Source organism: Phocoena sinus, chromosome 4 (assembly GCF_008692025.1).
Source record: "Phocoena sinus isolate mPhoSin1 chromosome 4, mPhoSin1.pri, whole genome shotgun sequence".
In the NCBI taxonomy this organism is placed as follows: Eukaryota; Metazoa; Chordata; class Mammalia; order Artiodactyla; family Phocoenidae; genus Phocoena; species Phocoena sinus.
Genome location: NC_045766.1, coordinates 17,414,227 through 17,431,569, shown reverse-complemented (window position 1 = coordinate 17,431,569; position 17,343 = coordinate 17,414,227). Strand labels below are relative to the sequence as shown.

The following is a 17,343-nucleotide window of genomic DNA, read 5'->3' as shown; positions in this document are numbered from 1 at the left end:
CACATACTATATGACCCAGCAATCCTGTTCCCAGAGCAGTGATTCTCAAAGTGTGGTCCAGGGAGCCTGGGGGAATTTCCAGGGCAGGCTCATAAGGTCAGACTATTTTCATAATAAGAGGAAGATGTCTTTTGCTTTCTCTCACAAACGTAAATTGGAGTATTGGTGTCATATCAAAGAATAGCCACATTTTTCTACAAAGACTAATCTGTGACACAGTATTTTCTTCATATACTTCAATCATTGTTTTGTATATGTTTTATGCACATTTCTGTATGTGTTGTATTTTATATTAAAAATTCTTTAAAGCAAAATAAGTAATCATTTAGGTATAAAATTTGGATAAAAACAATTTCTTCAACCTCCCCTTAAAAATCTGACTGAGCAAAGTATTCTGACAGTGCAGTTTTGTTTAAAGTGTAGTATCATTTGGGTCCATATTTATCAAGATACATTATATCTTTATTCTCTAGACTGATATGTTGGTTTTGTCTTTTTTTAACTAAATACTATTTTATACATTCTCATTAATTCTACAAATATTGAACTTGAAACCTTATTGTAAGATAAAAACTATGATAAATATTGTTCTCTTAATATTGTACAAACGTAAATTATGTCTCATTTGTTTGAATTTTTTATTTGATACAGATAGTCGTACAGGCACTGCAGTGTTCCCATTACTCGATTCTTTGGCAGTTGGTGAAAATTACTGATGGTTCTCCTTCCAAAGTAAGTAAGAGTTTCTGTAGGCAGAAGGGGTACTACTAAAGCAAAATAACTTTGCTTAACTCATTATTTAATAATTTATTTTTATCAGTTATTGTAATAAATTATAATTTTAATAAAATATATAATAATGTTATCAATTATTGCTTTATCCTGTATATATATTTTACCTCTTTGGAAGATAAACAGTTTTTCGAGCAATAGACACAGAGTTATATGTGTATACAAAGTTTAAATTCTTATAAGAGGTAACTGTTGTTGAAACCACAAGAGCTCTGATAGGCGACATGCTGTAAAAAAGAGAATATTGAAAGACAAAAGTATGTAGCTTTCAGTTCTGGCATCATGGCACCTTGGGGCCCAAACTAAAGAATACTTTTTTTTTTTTAAGTTTACATCGTTGGATAAAATTTTTTTTTTAATTTTTAATCTACACGTGACCATGCAAAACAAAAGGGGAAATATAAACCAGAAGTTAAGTGAAACTGGGATCCAAGAGAGTTAAGCATAGTACTAAAGCCTACTTAACCTTGAGGATATTTTCTAATCTAGGCGAATCCCAAGGCCCTCTCGAGGAGGAAAGTCTAATAGGTAGCATGTCTCCTTGATAAATTTGGGATCTTAAAGAGCTACACCAGCATGAGGGTAAATTAGAAATAAATCCATACCAGTTCCATTCATGGGGGAATATAAGGGAAACAGCCTGTCTTAAAATTTGTCATTAATTAAAGGGGAGAAAATAGGTCACCCATGAAAGTTTATAACCATGAGCTGTCACATAGCTTGCACCCTAAATTCATACTATTTCTGTGGTCCATTAGAAAAAAAAACAAACAAACAGAAAAACAAAATAAGATTTTGATTTAAAATGTTCTGCAGTGGTGGTATTCCCAAGCAACCTAAGACAATCAAATATAAATCCTTTCTGAAGGAACTTGCCTCAAAGAGTTTTCCACAAAGTTTTAAGAAAAATAAGCTCATGGCAAAAAAAAAAAAAAACTACTAAAAAGAAAATTAGAAACCATGAAGAGAATCAGACTAAAAAAGTATTTTATACATTGGAATTATCTGACTTAAATATAAAACAAATACGTTTCAATTGTTTTATGAAATCAAAGAGTCTTGAATATATGAGTAAAGAGCAAACACTTGATAAAGAACCCAATAAAAATACTATGATGTTTACATATCCTCAGCTTAACAAAACACAAGCTATTCAACCAGTAAAGAACGTAAATAATACATTTCCATATATAAACAACTGCTTGATATGGAGCGTTCTTTTCTCGGAGGAAGAATTTCTTTTTGTCCTTTCCTATGAATAATTTGAGGATTTCTTTGCCTTTGGAAGTAATTGGGTTTTTTTTTCTATTTTATTAACAGTTTCAGTCTTGAAAAACAAAACCACTTTAAAACTATATTACATTTTCATATTTTTTTAAATGTTATTTTATATGGTAAGATTAAAGGAGATTGAATATATGTAAGTTCAAATTTGAAAGCAAGAGTTTATATATTATACACAATTACTTTTATTCTGATTTTTTCACCTGGTTAACTTTTATATTGTTTTTTTCCACTGACATCATTTTGGTTATCTGAGTTATTTGTATTTTAACTGAATGTTGGTGACTACATTTTAGTAAATTTGGAATATACACTAGCCTAAAACTTCAGCATAATTAGTGGTTATTTCCTCCATTTAATTTAAATTTTGTCCTTGTACAACTATGTTCCATAATTAGAGTGAGAATCTCTATTCTTGGACCTACTTCTTTGAATATTTTCTATTTTTTTAATCCTGTTACAGCAGAATTATTTTGAGATTCCTTGCCTTTCTGTTTAATTTTCATCTGATACATTCTCCTAGTAAAAATAACTTCCTTTTTGTCATTAATCATTCTACAGATTTTGTTGTTGTCATTGCCACAGTGGCAATGCAGATTTTGCAGGCAACACTGATTTTCTTCATTCCAGAAAGAATGCCATAGCATCTTTTAGGTGCTTTATTGTTCAATTGATTTCCATTTGTAGTTTTGTGTGCATTTATATCACATGTGAACTTCTCCTTACTTAGGTGTCTCTCAAGTTGTTTCTTCTCACTTTGAAGTTGTTGATAATTTTTGTAAACCAAAGTATATTTAGTAATCGTGTATCGGTTGTATCTATAGTTTAAAAGTGGTTGTCTCAAAGAGATAATCTTGAAAAATATGAATCTTCAGGATACATGCAAACTTGAAAAATTAATCTTTCGTTGCTAATATTCCTCCTTTTAAAATAATTATTTTAATGATTCTTGCTTATAATAATCACAAGATCAGGAATTGCCAAACTTTCTAATCCCCTATATGATATAGGATATCTCTGAAAATGTAAGAGCCACATACATCAGCTTTGTACACATGTAATCTATATTATTAACATCCCACTTGATAAGATACCAACTTCCTAAGTATAGTCTCAGCCACATCATTAACGTGTGTAAATAACCTTTAGGGAAGTCACTTAAATAATTTTAAAATAGATAATTTATATCAAAGCATTTTATCAGTTGTAAAGGGCTTTCCAGGTACTAATAACAAGTGAAAAATCACTTATCTGTGTCTCAGGTTACATTTCATGAAATTTAAAGTTGTATTGGGCCAATTCTTTCTAGCTCTAGAATTTTGCAGTCTATGCTAAGGTTAATAATAACTGCTATACTGAAGATGTCTGGATAAATATACATGAATCTTAACAGTGGTTACCTCTGGGAAATAGAAATTCTTTGGGGGCAAGCATACGAAGGAAAGAAATTTATGTTTTCCTTTATACCTTTTGATACTTTTTGAGGGATTGTTTTTGTTGTTGATATTTAAAGTGAATATTAATATCACAAAAATTAATTTTTAAAAACTGCTACTACGAAAACTTCTTGATTCTCCATCTTCTAATCATAGGTTTTGGTTTATCACATATAACTCATTGAGTTGTTGGGCCTGAATGAATACTGGAAAAGTGCTTAGTATGTTCTGTATCTTATTTGGTGTAGCAGCATTCTTCTGTTGTTTGTAAATGTAATGTTAGAGCTATAAAGGAATTTGGAAATAACTTGATGAAACCTGTTTGTTTTAGGTAAGGCCTAAAAGGGGACGTTGTTATTTTTACCTTGTTGATATTTTACATTTTGTTAATCACTTTAAATGCTCTAATTTAATTAAATCTGCTTAATAATCCTATAAAGTGGGTGTTATAATCCCATTTTACAGATAAGGAACCTTATACTTAACAAAAATTGAGACATCTAAAATCACAGACTTACAGCACAAGTCTTTTGAATCTCAATCCTAGTGTCTTTCTGTTAGTACTCTTTAAAATCTTGTATTGTGAAGCTTTTAATACAACTACGTTTAGAGTTTTGTTGGTGGTGTTTTTTTAAAAACAGATTTTCTAAGGACACACTGACTCCTCACTTAACACAAACTAGCAATATCAGTTATCAGTTAGTTGGGTATCGAAAAATTATGTCACATGGCAGTTTTCTTTCATCATTCTGTATCCCTAAAGGTATTTAAATGAGAAGTTACTGTGATTTTAAATGGCTGAGTTTGTAATGTCAGTGGCTTAGTTAAAGTATATGGAAGACTTTGCTAATGATGCACCTGAAATTCTCTATCCTTTTTTTCCCTTTAATTTGTTTCCTGAAATTTAAATGTAATATAGCAGACCCTTGGGGTCTATATATTTAACATTTGTAATATTGATTTTGTAGAGACAACTTGAAAGTCTTATCACATGAATTAATTTTTTTTTTTTTTTGTGGAATAATTATGTTAATATAGAATCAGCCATTTATCTAATAAGGGAGCTGGCCACCTGACTGCTTTGTTTTTCTCTACTCATTGTTACATTTATAGAAATTCATTTAAATCTCTGAAGAGGTCACTTACATTTTTAATTAATAAATTATGTTTATTTGTTTTTGGTGTAAAATATAAGGTAGAATGGTTTTCTTAAATTTGAGCTTTCTTACTTGAGTATGTGTTCATTGTAAAGACTATATACATAAAATAAAATTTCCAAATCTTAACCACCTGTGGATAACCACTGTTAATATTTTGGTGTATTTTCTTTTAGTACTTTTTCTTACATATTTTTCAATCTTACTGAGATCATGATGTATTTATAATTTTGTCTCCTCTTCAATTAACATAACATTTTCTTCATTTATTAAATGTTTATAGATAATATTTTTAATGTATGCATGGTAGTCCCTAGTGTAGCTATACCATAATTTATTTTACCACTCTCCTCTCTTGGATATTTAGGTTGTTTAAACATTTTAACTAATAAAATTAATTTTGTGGTGGACATTCTGGTGCAAAAGCTTGTTCTGTGTTTTGCATTGTTACATCTTATATTCTTAGAAATGGAATTGCTTGATCAAAGACTGTACATACTTTTAAGGCTTAATACATATTGCTAAATTGCTCTTTAGAGAGTACTTTCTAAAATTTATTTTTCTTCCCTATTGTCATGAACACTGTCATTCAGGGGATTATGAATGGTAGTTATATTTGAAGTTTAAATTCGAATTATAATTTAACTCAACAGTAAGCAGTATTCTATACATTGAGTATATGAGATGACTGTATCAAGAACAGGATTAGATCTTTATTTGAAATGGAAGTGCACTGGGTTTCACCAATGGGTATTTCCTCTGTTCCCCTAATTTCCAGAGTTGAAGCTCTTTGGCAGTCTCACAGGTCATGCTCAGTATACTTTGCTCCGGTGCCCCCTAGTGCTGGTCCTGTAGAAGCAGCCTTCCGTTTCTCTTCTCTGTAGCAGAAAACATCCTTCTTCCTTCAGCTCCTTCTGGACATATACAAAGACATTTAAAGAGCCAGGTAAATAAGAGTTAGGGCTAAACTAATGCCCCTATTGCCTTTTTTGGCCTGGGGATCTAGAATTTATCCTCAATTTTTTTTCCTCCTGGGAGGAGCTGTCCTACTCTCTGTAGTCCTAAATTTGTAGTGCTCTCTGCCTTACCCTGCATGTTTCTATTCTAGACAGCAGTGGGAATGGCCTGGGGCAAACATCCCTGCATTCTGAACCCAGGCCTTATCCCTAAGTCTTTAAATTAAAGAAAGTCTACATCCCCCAGAGAGCTACAAGTGAAATTATTATTGAGGAGTATAGCATGTTTACTGTGAAATTTGGTCCTCCGTTACCCTCTTGACTAAAGGTTTTCCTCTGCAAATTTCAACTTGTTTACCTCCAAACAAACTGGGGAAAGGAGAAGTTTAGGGTGAACATGGGACTGGTGGTGGCCAAGCCCCATGAAGAGACATGTTTAACCTTGCTGTGTATAAAAATCTACAGGCTGCTTTCTAGACCTCTTCCTCTCCCCTTCCCAGTCCTTTAGAATAGCAATGAATAAGAAAAGAGATAGCTCACTCAGGTCCTTCCCCCAAATTCCTATAGTAACAAAACATAGATAGTACCTCTCCATCTGCAGAGTTAACTGCTTTGAAGGGGAAGGGAATGGGGCCAAGAGTTGGAAATAATAGCTGTCCCTCTAGGAATGAATTTTTAGTAGTTTATAACCATTTTACTTCATTCTTTTCTAGATCTTTTCCCCCTACCTTTCATTTCTTGAGAAGACTATTCTCACTATCGAGTTAATTTTAAGCATTTCTTTTTGATTGGTCCATGACTTCAGAGTCATTCTTTGATAGCTTTGTTTCTATTAATATATCCTATCTCAAGTGCCTGACTGACTGGTCTAGGAAAGTTAGGAGAGAAAGATCCAGGACTTGTTTTATATTCATTTCTTGTTCAGCTCTCAGAATGTTCTTTTTTTAAAATCTGGAATACATAAGTAGATGGCTGTTTATACTGAACTCTGAACTTGTCCAAAGTTTTATCCAACTCTTAACATTCTGAAAACCTGTGGAAGTCAGAAATATGTTCAACTTAAAAGAGAACTTACAAGTCACGATTCCAACATTCTATTAAGAATTCTATGCTGTGTTTGCAACCCTATTCCTGGGCCTCTACTTTTGGAGCTTTCTATCTGGTAAGGAATACCTTCCCACCCCTTGAAGGACAGCATAAGGCTTCCTCAGCTTCCCTAACCTGTCCAGTTGGATGCTGTTTTTACTTACACAGGGACGGTGGTCTTTAAAGTACCACTTTATAAATATTCTTAACTCCTAAGATATTTAATACCTCAGAATCTAAGTAATGAGCCAGGACTGAGACGATCTTTTCTAAATAACAATTATTATAACGTAAAAATGTGTTTTAACTGAGTTTATTAGAGGCCTAAAGCAACATTAAGAATATTTAAATGAAACATTAACACTTCCCACTTTTCAGTACAGAGATTGGAGATCTTTCTCCACCAAAATTAATGATAAAAGTTTACTTTCCTGTCAGGCCTTTTATTTGAGTAAAAGGAAATAAGTGTTTTAACCTATTTAATATTCCCTGATAAAGTAATGCCTTTTCCTTTCCACAGTAGGTTTTTAATTTTGAATTTTTTTTTTCCAGTGGTCATTCCGTAATTACTAGGTATTTGTTTAAACGACTTATTGTTGCTCACCTAATTTATATATATAAGAAGCTCCCAGTTTATAAACAGGATATATTTCCAGCATTTTTTCTGTTGGAGCATGGTCTTTGGAGTTAAATCCGAGTTTGAATTTTGACTCCATTTCTTACCACCTATGACAAAGGTATGCAAGTTACTTCACATTTGAACTTCAGTTTCCTAATATGTGATATTCACTGCTGGATAGGGTTGTTGGGAAGATTAAAAGAAATGTTTCAGTCAACAATAATTGTTGTTTTGATGGCATTAAATTGCAGTCCTAGTCTGTGCTTTCCTAATCTTCTCCCCTGCCAAAACCAAAAATTAATACTAAATGAACTATTATATGAGGTTACGGGAGCATGTAAACATGCTCAGTATCTACTGTAGGTTTGGAATATAGCATGGTAGACTTTGTCCTCCATCTGTGTTTTGAAAATCTGGGAATTCAAATCTCTCGCTTTGGTCCTAACAGTCACTACTTTTCCCCTGTTCCTCTGACTCCTCCTTTAGCTTCTTCATCTTTGTACACCACAGAAAAGAGAAATCAGAAGATGTTTTGGAACTACAGTAGGCAGCTTAAGGGTTCCTGGATCATAAGTGGATTAGCCTTTGAGGCAATGGCAGGAGTCAAGCAGGTGGGGATTCAGATCGCCAAGAACAGCAACAACATTGAAAACTAGGTATTACATTTGGGGTTTAAAAATCCAGTAGTTATTTTACTGTGTATTAACAAGAGTGGCACACTCACTCCTTAGCCTCAAAAGAGAAGCTAGTAGCAGTTATTCATATAAGAAAGCAATTTCAAAGATATTCCATAGGGTTTACCCTACCACAATGGTGACACCGATGCATCCCAAGTGAATGAATTTAGTTACATGTGTTTCTATCATATTTACTATGATAGAATGACTTAGTTGAGCTGAAAAATAATTAAATGAGCCTCGTTATATGTTAGTAATGATGCTAAGTACAGATAAGCATAACACAGTTTATACCTCCAAAGAGCTTTATATAGCCCAATACAGACTGGACAAACTATATAGCCCATGGGCCAAATCTGGCCAGACACCTGTTTTTGTAAATAAAGTTCTAATGGAACACAGTAATGCTCATTCATTTATGTACTGACTAGGGCTGCTTTCTTGCTCCAGTGGCAGAGTTAAGTAGTTCGAACAGAGACATTATGACCCACAAAGCCTAAAATATTTACTATTTGACCCTTCATACAAAAAGTTTGCCAGTCCCTGGCCTAGTAAGGTAACCCCTTGGTCTTGTTTGTAATTTGTTTTGTTTTGTGCCCCATTTTTATCCTGAAAACTGAACACTAAATTCTTAACAGGCTTTATTTTCATAATCTAAGATCTTTGGCGTGATCTAGGTCCTTATTTCACACCTTTATCCTATTTTATTTCTGCCCATTCTAAAAATGTGTATTTGTCAGGTAATGTTGAACTAGTTTTATGTGTTTACTGCTGGTTTTTCCATGGCTTCAGTTTCTGGCTATGATTATCTTAATGGTATTACATAGTTGTGAATAAAAGGACAGCTAAATTTAGTCTTCCTCTAGACACATAAAATTGTGATACAAAATGAAAAGAAATCACTCATTTAAAATCTGCATGTTCTGTGTGTTTCGGAATTAAATCCTTATCTTTCCTCACTGACTATAATCATATGGAGTACTTAGCTCTTAAGGGGCAATCTGCATTTAAGATCTTTTTTTTTTCTTCCCAAGATGTTAGGGTATTTTGAGCCTTTGTACCTTTGAGAAAACTTCTAATATGGCTTATATGGTAAATTCACCATCTTAATTGTGCCAGCCTTATTTGGGAGTCTTCATTGTTGAGATTTTTCTGGTCGGGGTGTATTTTTAAAACATCATCTTAACTCACTAAGAGATATTTCTCTTATTTTTGCCAGTAGATCACTGAAAAACTGAAACTATTTTAGCCCTTTCACATTAGAGCGTACTGGGTTTCAGTTGTCTAATTCTTCGTTTCACTAGATCTATGGGGAAGCAAAAAAAATTTTAGCCAGGCTAGTGAAGCAGCTTGCAAAAGGCATACAAAAGAATATAGCCAAGATGTTATAATTTAAATTTCAGTGTACTCTTCTCACCTGACCCATTTGAATTCCTTTCCATAGCTACTTTAGGAAAAAGTGCTCTTAACGCCGAGCTGCTTTCTGAAAATAAGAGAAAATATTGGTTTCATCTAGGAAAACACATTTGAAAGGAACATTTAAGCAACATGCTAGTTGCTTAAAATTGCAGTCTAGATAATTAGCACACCTTGTTCTTGGGTTGTTCTTTTTCAGTGTCTTTTGGGTTGACTGGCATTTTTGTTTATATATAAATATATTTGACTGACTGGAGTTTCAAATTTCTTACCTCCATAATGCTGCCTGTTTCTTCAATATGTTAATTTTCCCGCATTATAAAAAGAGTCATTATAGCAAAATGGTTAAGAGCACAGACTCTGGAAGCAGACTGCTCTGGTTAATTTACTACTCCACTTACTAACTGTGTCTTTGGGCCTGCATTTAACATTTCTGTGCCCGTTTCTTCATATGTAGAATGGGAGTGATAATAGCAATACCCATCACAGTTGAGAGGATTAGTTGAGTTAATATGTCAAAAGCTTAGATTAGTGCCTGGTACACGGTTAAGTGCCAAGTAAACGTTAACTTTATGTAGTGTAAGATGCCAGCATAATGAAGTTTGTAGGAAAATTGTGTTCTGAAATCCAAAAAAACCTAAATTCTGTTCCCAGCTGTTCAAAGGAATCTACTATATGAGATTAGCTAACTCTGTTAAATATACAGTATCTGTGCCTGTTTACCTAAACCTATTGATTGGTACTTATATTTCTCTCAATGAATTCTAACTGATTACAATTAAGTTAACTTTCTTGAGCATTCAATATTTAGGTTGCATCCAAATCTATGCTAAACTTATTGCTAAAGAAGGCCTTTAGCTTCTCTCAGTATTTCCTTGGTTACTTCCCATTTCCACTTTCTTCTTAAAATGCTACAATCAGTAGGTTGCTTACTTAGTTGTGATGTTAAATTTACAACTCCTCAGATGAATTGGCAAATAATCATTTTACACTGACCTTTAAAGGAATCTTTTGCCTCCAACTCCAAAGATAGCTGATTCCCTAGACTGCGTCAAACTGCACACTAACCATGAAATTTAAGGGAATAAAGGAGGATTAATACCTCCTAGCATCATTTTTTAATTATATTTATTGTGTGATAAAATGAACACATTACATATTTCTCCCTAGGATTGTGGTATCATCTGTATTATGTGTACTTGGATTTCATTCAGCAAATATTTACTAAACATCTGCCCATGTGCCAAGCACTATTCTAGGTACTAGCAGGAACTGAACATTCATCCTTTGCATACTAGGTTTACCAGTTAGCACCCATATGTTCTCGTTTGAGTGCCTAAATTAATTCAGCAGAATCACAGAATGCAATAGAACTTCAGAGAATACATAGTTCAACCCTCTTGTTTATAGATTTTTAAAATCTGTAATTCTGGGATATAAGATAATTTCTCTAAGGTCACATAGCTAGTTAGTAGCATGGCCTGCATTTTGTTTTTCTTTCAGTTACTTATTCAACAAATATTCTCAAATCTTTTATGTTGAAAAGGTCAACAAAGACGCCAAAAGACCTCTAGCAGCTGTCCTATTTTTCTCACTCTTTATTGTTTTTGGTTTTTGTTATTGTTGTTTTTAATAGATCTTTATTGGAGTATAATTGCTTCACAATACTGTGTGTGTTCTGTTGTACACCAAAATGAATCAGCCATATGCATACATATATCCCCATATCTCCTCCCTCTTGCGTCTCCCTCCTACCCTCCCTATCCCACCCCTCTAGGTCATCGCAAAGCACCAAGCTGATCTCCCTGTGCTATGCTGCTGCTTCCCACTAGCTGATTATTTTACATTCGGTAGCATATATATGTTGATGCTACTCTCACTTCGCCCCAGCTTCCCCCTCCCACCCTGTGTCCTCAAGTCCATTCTCTATGTCTACATCTTTATTCCTGCCCTGCAACTAGGTTCATCGGTACCATTTAAAAAAATTTTTTTTAGATTCCATATATATGTGTTCACATACAGTATTTGTTTTTCTCTTTCTGACTTACTTCACTCTGTATGACAGACTCTAGGTCCATCCACCTCACTACAAATAGCTCAATTTCATTTCTTTTTATGGCTAAGTAATATTCCATTGTATATATGTGCCACATCTTCTTTATCCATTCTTCTGTCAGTGGACATACAGGTTGGTTCCATGTCCTGGCTATTGTAAAGAGTGCTGCAGTGAACATTGGGGTGCATGTATCTTTTTGAATTATGGTTTTCTCAGGGTATATGCCCAGTAGTGGGGTTGCTGGGTCATATGGTAGTTCTGTTTTTAATTTTTACTGTCAAACTTTTTTGAAAGAGTTGCCTTCTTTCTTATCTCCTTTCTACCCATTGCGGTTTGACTTTAGCCCTTTATCCTTGCAATACTTTCTAATCCTTATCTTGTCTTTTGGTAACATTTGTCATCGTTAAACTATTCCATTCTTTTTTCTTTTTTGGCTGTGTTGGGCCTTCATTGCTACACGCAGGCTTTCTCTAGTTGTGGCGACTGGGGGCTACTCTTCGTTGCAGTGCGCAGGCTTCTCATTGCGGTGGCTTCTCTTGCTGCAGAGCATGGGCTCTAGGCACGCAGGCTTCAGTAGTGGTGGCTCACAGGCTTAGTTGCTCCGCGGCATGTGGGATCTTCCCAGACCAGGGCTTGAACCCGTGTCCCCTGATTTGGCAGGTGGATTCTTAACCACTGCACCACCAGGGAAGTCCTTCCATTCATTTTTACCTTACCTCTGGGATGCCATGTTCTGGTTTTGTTCTTACTTCTCAGACCATTTCTTAGATTTCTTCATATGCTCTTCTTTCTCATCCATCTGTTAAATATCGGTGTTCCCCAGGATACTTTTGTCAGCCCTCTTTATTTACATATTCTCCTTTAACAGTCTCATCTACTTCCATGGCTTCTGCTGCCAGCTAAATACAGAGGACTCCCAAGTCTCTACTCTTGCTCAGATTCTTTACCATGAACTTTGAATTCATCCAGCTGCCTACTAGACATCTGTAGTAGCATATCTTTCAGGGATCGCAGATCATCATCTCTAAAGCCCAACTTGTTACCTTAGCATTTGTTCCTGTGTTAACTCTCTTGGTGCCTTATACCGTAAGCCATTTAGTAGGCAACTACCTAGAAATGTAGGCGTAACATCAACATCCCCTGTTCTGATTAGTTCCTAAATTCTATCAATCCTGCCTGCTTTAATTTCTCTTCAATCTATTTACATCTTTTCTGCCAACATTTCATTTTCAGGCCCTCATTTTAGATTATTCCCACGGCCTTTGTTAATATGTGATGAACTGTAGAATAATGATTAGAAGCATGGGCTTTAGAGTCAGATAACCCTAGGTATGGATCCTTACTCTATCGCTTAGAATCTATAAATGCTCCGAACTTCAGTTTCCTCATCTGTAAAATAGGCGTATTAACCACTTGCTTCATAGAGTGATTGTGAGACTTAAATTTATTCCCCTTAGAACACAGTATTTGGCACATAATAAGCCCTCAACAGAAGATTGTGTTTACTGTTAACTAGCTTCCCTATCTTATATCATTCTCCCTTCTGCTTAGAATATGATTCTTTAACATAAATTATTAGCAACTTCATGATAAAAATCCTATTCATTAGTTCCTTTATTGCCGACAGGATAATAGCCAAATAATTTAGCATAGCATTTTAAGTACTTTCCATTTAAATGGAAAATGGGTCCTCTTTTTCTCTTCAGTTTTCTCTCACCACTCTCCTCCCTGTTTGTGCCTCAGCTGCAATAAATTCGCAGTCTCTCAAAAGCACCTCTGGGCTTTTGAACATTCTGTGCCCTCTGGAACACCTTTCCATATAGGTAGATAATTTTTAGTTTTTCAGAACTCAGCTTACATGTAGTCTTGTTTGGGAACCCTTCTGTGACTACTTTTGACTCTGGGTTAGGCTTTCCAACATAGCACTCCTTACATTCTGTTGCAGTTGCGTGTTCTCTTGTCTATTTCCCCTACTGCTTTGTGAGTCTTTGAAATTAAAGGTCAAGGAATGTTGAGGTTTGGTTGTTGGATGTTCATCTGCAGGAACATTAAAGGTCCTGGAGGCAGTGTCCTTTCTATTACTCTGCACAAGATGATCTTATTTCCTTCTTCTGAATATTGCACTCATTTTAGCAAAAGGAAATAATGTATAATTTTTAAAGTATCATTATTTGGGATGTGAAGATCCCAAAAAGGAATAAGTACGCTCATCTGTACAAAATAGAGTAGTTTAAAGAATTTTAGTTTCACAGAGTACTTTTTAAAAGTGATTCCTACATCAGCCTATGCTCATTTAATTACTCTTCATTACTATTTTAAATATTGATATCATACTGAGTCATCTGCATGCGTCTTGCTCATTAGTCAGTGAAAAGATCGTGAACTCTGATATCAGACAGTCCTGGTTTCAAACACTTGCTAATAATAACTACTTCTTCTAATCAATATAAATATGAAATTATGTAACAGCCCTCATACCAGTGCCTGGCACATTATAGGTACTTGATAAATTTAAATTTCCTTTTATACTTTTCAGATGTTTCATTTTGAATATTATATGGCCATCTGATTAAATCCTATTCACCCATCCAATCTTAGATTAAAGGCCATCTTTCTATGAAGCTGCCTCCAACTCAGCTCTTTCTGCTACAGTTAGAGTTAACACCAAAAAATTAAACACTTAATTACTCTCTAATTGGTCTAACTCCCTGCTAAGATGTTAACTCTTTGAGAACATGGACACTATCTTAAAGTTATCTTTTCCCCTTGACATTTTGCAGAGTCCTGAGAATATGGGAGTACATGTTTATTGCTTAATTGATTTTTTTCAGTATGCTGCTGCACTCTGTCACTTTCCTACCAGCTAGTATTTGCTATAGCAATGACTAAAAATTTTAATATCAGCCTGAGTAAACCATATTGATAAAGGCAAATATGTTGGAGGAAATCATACTGAGCATTCCAAAGCTAAATAGAACTGAGTATTCAGGATTATCAGTTTCGCTGACCCTTCCATTAAGATAACTAGGAAATAACTATATGATTTGGTTCCCAACAATATATTTGGTTTTATGAATTTCCTTAACAATAAACTAGTTTGGCTATTTTCCATTTACTATTTCTTCTGGATCAGTTTTATAGGATATTGTAATTCATGCTTGTAAATTTGAATATGTCTTACAGGAGGATTTGTTGGTATTGAGGAAAACAGTGAAATCCTTTTTGGCTGTTTGCCAACAGTGCCTATCTAATGTTAATACTCCAGTGAAGGAACAGGTAAGAAATTGTCAGTTAAGAGCTCTCAATAAAAATAACTCAAATGAGTTACTGAAGAACAGTAAGATGTAAATTTTTTTTAAAAAGATGTTATTTTTTATGACAGTTCTTAGCATGCAGGTTTATCCCTAACATTTGTGGCACCTGGGACAAGAATATAGATGTCTGAATATTTAAGTTACAAAGTAAGCTAACCTGTTACACGTCTTTGTACCTTGACAAGTATACTGTCATAATGGCCTGGAAGGCAGGTTCAGATTTAGAAGTTTTGATTCCTTACCAGAACTTGGAGAGTTGGGGAGCTGGCATAGGGTCCACCTTCTCTTCTCACCTTCAGCTCTTTCCCACACCAGGTAGAACTCCTCACACATGCATATGAACAATTCAGCCCACATATCCAAACTATCAACATCACTTCTTCAGACAGCTGCTCCTTGATTACCCTGGGGCCTAGGAGTACACACTGGGGATGCAGTGTGTCTAGGAAAGATGCCTGTGCACCCCCTGGTAGCAGAATCAGGTCTGTGAGGGCAAGGAATTCCTGAATCCCTGTACCTGGGCAGTGATGTAAAGTAGAGGTGCAGGTGGGCATATCCCATTGGTCCAACAGACTCCTCACCCCTTCGGAAAGGTCGCAGACCAAAGAGGGTCAAAGTGGAGCCCAAGGCAATACCATTTTCACAAAGTGATTTTGTAATCTATTTAATTATACTGTTCTATTAGGAAATACTTTTATATAAAACAGATATACCTTTTCCATATCGTTTTTTTTTTAATGATGTTGGGCTACAAAACGAGTCTATATCTAAAAAGAGTACAGCAGTACTTACCCTTTGCTGTCTCTTCCTACAAATAGGTTATCCAGGTCTCTTCTTTATTGAGTTATCAGCATCTAACGTAAATGGGAACAGAAATGGTCTTTCCTAAACCTTATTCTCTAAACCTTCTGAACTCAACCAGTGCTGTCTAAAAAGTACCTAGCTCAGGACATTTAAGCCAAAAATTTAGTGTTTCTGCATCCTCACTGTTTGGTGACATGCAAAAGTATGGCCTCAGTTAAAAATATATATTTTCCTGGATTTCTTTCATGTTCTCCTGTTTTCAAGTGACTCAAGTAATGTATTTCATGGTTGTGTACTTAGAGCATGAACTGCCATGAGTTTTGCTGGAGGTAAACAACCAAATATACAGCCATCTCCAGATACATTCCAAAATTATGTTTTCCCATAGAAGTCAATTTTTAGAAGGGGGTGAGTGGATTGTTTTGAGGTATCAGAGCCCTCAGTTATTCCATAACAAAATCTTTCAGTTTCAATAAACTGGTGATACAAGTTTATTTTGTACCATCCATTAAATAGGATAAATTTGGCAACATAACTATAATACTTTCTCTATGGGGAAATATACTGAAAGTTTCTTTATGTGATTACATTTGTTGGGAAGCTTTCAGACACTGTTTTTTATGTGAATGACCTTGAATTCAATTTAACCTACTGTTAAAAATTTCGTTTTACAATAGATTTTTTAAAGAAGAATCCAAAATAGGAGCTTACAGACTTAAAGTACTACATTGTAATTTGTTGAATTATACAGTTTGTCTTAAGATTTATGCTTATTATTTGATTATGCAGTATAAGATTGATTTGTAACATCTGTCATTAATTTATTATATCAATTTTGTATTTCCAGAGTTGAGTTTAACTCATTTTTTATAATTTCAAGTCAAAAATCTCTTAACTGTTTTGAGTTAATATAGCCAAGTAAAAGAAGCAGGTTATATTTAGGGGGGTGGAGAGTCTTAAGTACGACTAGTTTGTAATGAGACAAAATAATTTTATTCAGTTTGGAAATTAAAATTAAGTAGCTGCAATTTGAATACTCAGAATTTCTATTATGGTACTGTTATTGAGCTGTTTTTAATTTAGTATAGTTTCATTAACATTGATTTGTAGTTACAGCTACATTTGTACAATATTTTACTGATGAATTTCCTTTGCATTCCAGGCTTTCATGTTACTCTGTGATCTATTGATGATTTTCAGCCACCAATTAATGACAGGTGGCAGGGAGGGCCTTCAGCCTTTGGTGTTTAATCCAGATACTGGACTTCAGTCTGAACTCCTCAGTTTTGTGATGGATCATGTTTTCATTGACCAAGATGAGGAGAACCAGAGCATGGGTATTTGTAGCTATCATTTTGTCAATATTGATCTTGTTTTACCAACCCCAAAAGATATGAGAAAAAATTTCAAATTCAATCCTAAAAAATACTACAGTTTCTCTCTTAAAAAAAAAAAGTTAATACATTCATGTAGTTAAGAAACCAACAAGAATAAAAATATACACAGTGAGGTGTCCCTGCTTTAATTTTAACATAGTGCCTTAAAGATCTTTCCCCATCACTACATATAGAGCTTCCTTATTCTAATAGCTACATAGTATTTTATTATTTAAATAGAGCATAATTTATATTATTCATCTCATATTGATATTTGGCTAGTTTCCAATCTTCTACTATTATAATCTATGCTATAATAAATAATTGTGTACATTTGTCATTTCCCACATGTGTAAAATGTATATTTAGG

At 34.4% G+C, this 17,343-nt stretch overlaps 1 protein-coding gene across 1 annotated transcript in view; it reads left to right on the top strand.

The window, feature by feature from the left end:
* The window catches only part of STAG1 (stromal antigen 1), a 444,727-nt gene that overhangs the window by 404,127 nt on the left and 23,257 nt on the right, over positions 1-17,343 (top strand). The window contains exons 22-24 of the mRNA XM_032629925.1: positions 652-732; positions 14,663-14,755; positions 16,760-16,934. Of these exons, the coding sequence (XP_032485816.1) occupies positions 652-732; positions 14,663-14,755; positions 16,760-16,934 (349 nt within the window). The remainder of the gene's footprint in view (positions 1-651; positions 733-14,662; positions 14,756-16,759; positions 16,935-17,343) is intronic.